The 3,355-nt window shown below is 44.0% G+C and overlaps 2 protein-coding genes across 2 annotated transcripts; one reads left to right on the forward strand and one right to left on the reverse strand.

Annotated features, from left to right (window-relative positions):
* Nucleotides 1–342: 342 nt before the first annotated feature.
* On the forward strand, nt 343–1,074 carry H6S33_001450 (uncharacterized protein; the record flags this gene model as incomplete). The annotated part of the gene is made up of 2 exons (XM_044832829.1): nt 343–362; nt 414–1,074. 2 exons carry the CDS (start codon nt 343–345, stop codon nt 1,072–1,074), a joined length of 681 nt encoding a protein of 226 aa, XP_044694417.1.
* Nucleotides 1,075–2,453: 1,379 nt separating this feature from the next.
* On the reverse strand, nt 2,454–2,903 carry H6S33_001451 (uncharacterized protein; the record flags this gene model as incomplete). Its single annotated transcript, XM_044832830.1, has 1 exon — nt 2,454–2,903. The coding sequence occupies one exon, from the start codon at nt 2,901–2,903 to the stop codon at nt 2,454–2,456; it is 450 nt and encodes a 149-aa protein (XP_044694418.1).
* Nucleotides 2,904–3,355: the final 452 nt, after the last annotated feature.

The raw sequence follows: 3,355 nt of genomic DNA on the forward strand, positions 1-3,355 counted from the left end.
ATATAGTAGGTTACAAAGGGTCGAATTGATCAGAAAAATTCTATGGATTTCTAGAAGTTTCCGTCGATTTTAAGGGTATGAGTTACTTGAGATTTATGATTGCTAAGCTTTCTTTATGTATATTAAGGGGCTTTGCCCTCGATTCTATTCTTTTTCCCTCTCTTTTCTTCTCTTTCTTTTGGTACGCAAAGGCTTAGGTAATCTACGCTGGCTATTGCTATTCAAGTACTACTTTCTCTTCCTTTATAAGGAGGCCATCTCACTTCTCCGACCTTCCCACCGCTAGACCTAAACTACTGTAAGTTTCTCCAACCCCTCTCGCTGATTAACCTACCAGCCCCTATGACCATGTCCCGTACCCTGTTTGACCAGCTCCCTACTATCTTTTAAAGCATCCGACACGAGAGGGATAGTGCTCGTACACTGCTCTCCGCCGTCCACAAAACCATTGGCTACCTGGAAGAGCACGTAATACAGGTCAACCTTGACCTCAATGTTGACCACACCACCTCCGCCCCCAATGTTCCTATCCCCATTTTCGCTGCTACTGCACCAACCACTGTCTCCACCTTTGGGTCTGAAACTTTCCCCGAAAAGTTTGATGGCATCCGGACCAAAATCTCCGGATTCGTTACCCAACTCCGAATGAAGCACGAAGTCAACCATAATCGGTTCCGCAATGGGACAGCAAAGGTTATCCATGCGGTCAGCTATTTGGAGGGAAGAGCTCTTGATCAGGTAATACAACTTGTTAACGCCAATCCTGCTGACTTCTTTTCCTCCATCACCTTCTTTGTCGCCCACATGAAAGGCTCATTTAGAGACCTAAATACCCAAAGTACCATCCACCGCCAACTCGTCCCCCTGAGGCAAGGCAAAGGAGACTTTGCCACCTACTACTCGCAGTTCATCAGAAACATGTCTCACTTGCATTACAATAAAGGGGTCAAGATTGACGAATTGGCGGAAAGATTGTCTGACAACTTTAGAGACGTCATGACCTATCGAACAGACAGACCCAATATGGTGGAAGCATATGCGACCATGTCAGTGACGATCGATAAAAACATGTGACTGAGGTACTACGATGAGGCACAACCGTGATTTGCTTTCGAATAGTGTAAATAAAGAGACCGAGTTTTGATGATACTCGTTCAGAAAGAATAAAAGGGAGTTTGTATGTTTGAACGTTCTCAAGTCTAGAAAATTATAACTTTAAGGGGTCTTCTCTCTATTAAAGATCCGTTGATGATGAGAGGTCAACCTAGGGCAACACCGAGTGGCTTATAAGAACATGTCGCGTTTGGTCAAGTTCTTTTTCTGACTGACAGTTTGCCTGTTGATAGTCGGGGGTACAGCAATGATTTTCTATCAGGGGAGAGGAGAGTAACTACGACACCTTGAATGAACCCCTGTCCGAGTCAAATCATGCAATTTGCTGAAAGCTGTGGTTGGAATCTTAAGAACTATTGGAAACAGCCGACCAGATAATAATTGTTTATTCTAACTTTATTAGAACCGATTTGGGTGTTTGTAAACCGAAGTTTTGCTTTAGTAGCTTGAGTCGCACTCCCACTCCCCAAAGATACTCTGGAGCAAAACAGGAGCATTCCGGCAGTTTGACACTGCGGAGGTTAGTGTTGGGGATTAAAACGTATTCTTGGAATTAGATTTTCCATTAACTCCGGGACACCTCCAGAATCATTTCTGTCGTGCTAAACCATGGTCTTTCGGCATCGGTTGGAGATATATGAAACCTGAAAGATTCGACTGCCTAGGTAGGGAACTGCCGTCCGGGGTTCCCTGTGCTATCAGCCATCTTTGTACTTCTGTTCCAGGCTTACTCGGCCCCATATTTTTGATTTGTAAGACTTCTTACTCATTGAGATCACTGTCCTCTATACCAATAAAGGTAGGAGCCTAACTGCCCTAATCTTCACGCGTCGATGAAGAACAAGCTGCTGTTACTTAGGGTCGGTGGCTTAACTGATGGAATAGGTTCTCTTGTAACAGCCTGATAGTGGCCTTGTTACATTACTCCCCTCTATTGTAGACTCGTTTTGAGTTCACTGTAGTGTTATTGGAGTATTAGTATTTGGCATAAAAGAAAAACTGTAGCTCTATTGGTGATTACGTACAAATTACATCTCTGTTTCTATTTCCATCAGAGAAAGAAAACTCTAACATGAAATGCCTTTTAAAAACAAAGAAAATGATATATTCTCCACTCTTGTCGTAGAACCTTTCGTCCCACTAGTGGAGATTTCGAGGTTAGCAAGAATCTCTCTTTTTCCCTTGTCTTTTTTACGCGGGTTTCCTCACGCTTCGGTTTTCTATCGTTTCTTGCATTGTTTTCAGGAAAAAATGGTATCCGAACTCTGTCAGACCGATGAAAAACCTGGTACAGGAGAGTTGGTTTTTGTTCCCGGATTTCTTCTGGGATACAGAGCTACTCACGCCGTGTTTTGAGGATCCATAAAGTTTCCCCGTATTTTCCGATGTTTTTGCGGGTATTTTTGATGAAATACTTTCAGGGCCTCATCGGCTCTTCCTTGCAGAATTTCATATGGTTCCCAGGAGTCTTCCGAACGATAGCCCTCCCAAACAATGCGATACTCTACAAACATTTTCGAATGCCTAGCATATTGCCATCGGCTATTAGCTATTTCTCGAAGAACGTGACTGTATTCTCCTTCGACCTCATCTGGAGTAGGAGGGACTTCAGTGCGTCGAGGGTATTTCAGTCCCCGATAGGACTCCAGCAGAAATATTTGGAAGTCATTATGAATGTTCCATTGAGAGGGAAGCTTCAGCCTGTAGAACGCAACAACAAGTTTCTCATCAACCTCAAAGAGACATAGTGTCTTGTAGTCAAGCTTGCTTGAGGGTGTATTGGCAACCATATTGCGTCAGTCCATCATCACCTTATCCCCATCTTCAGGTTCTGGAGGTTTCATATGCTTCTGGTCATACTATTTCTTCTGCCGGGCCTGTGCCTTAAAAATATCTGTCCTCATAGTTTTCCAAAGAGCTTTCCACTTGAACTTTGGTACGGGACTGGAAACATTGGCATTGTCCAGCTTCCTTCTGCGCGAATGCCAATCGGAATCAGGCTCGAACCCATAGTTCGCGTAGAACTGAGATACTTTAATGGACTATTGGGTTGCCGTTTTGTAGGCGTACTGTGCAAGCGGCAGTAACCCTGCCCAATCGTCCTACTGGTAGGATCAAAAGTTTCTGAAATATTGCTCTAGCGTTTGATTGACCCTCTCAGTTCACCTGTCAGCTTGAGGGCGATATGCCGTAGACAGACAAAGGTTGACTCCGAGAAGCTTGATCAATGAATGCCAGAACT

Source organism: Morchella sextelata (assembly GCF_020137385.1).
Source record: "Morchella sextelata strain SCLS chromosome Unknown scls_10, whole genome shotgun sequence".
NCBI lineage: Eukaryota > Fungi > Ascomycota > Pezizomycetes > Pezizales > Morchellaceae > Morchella > Morchella sextelata.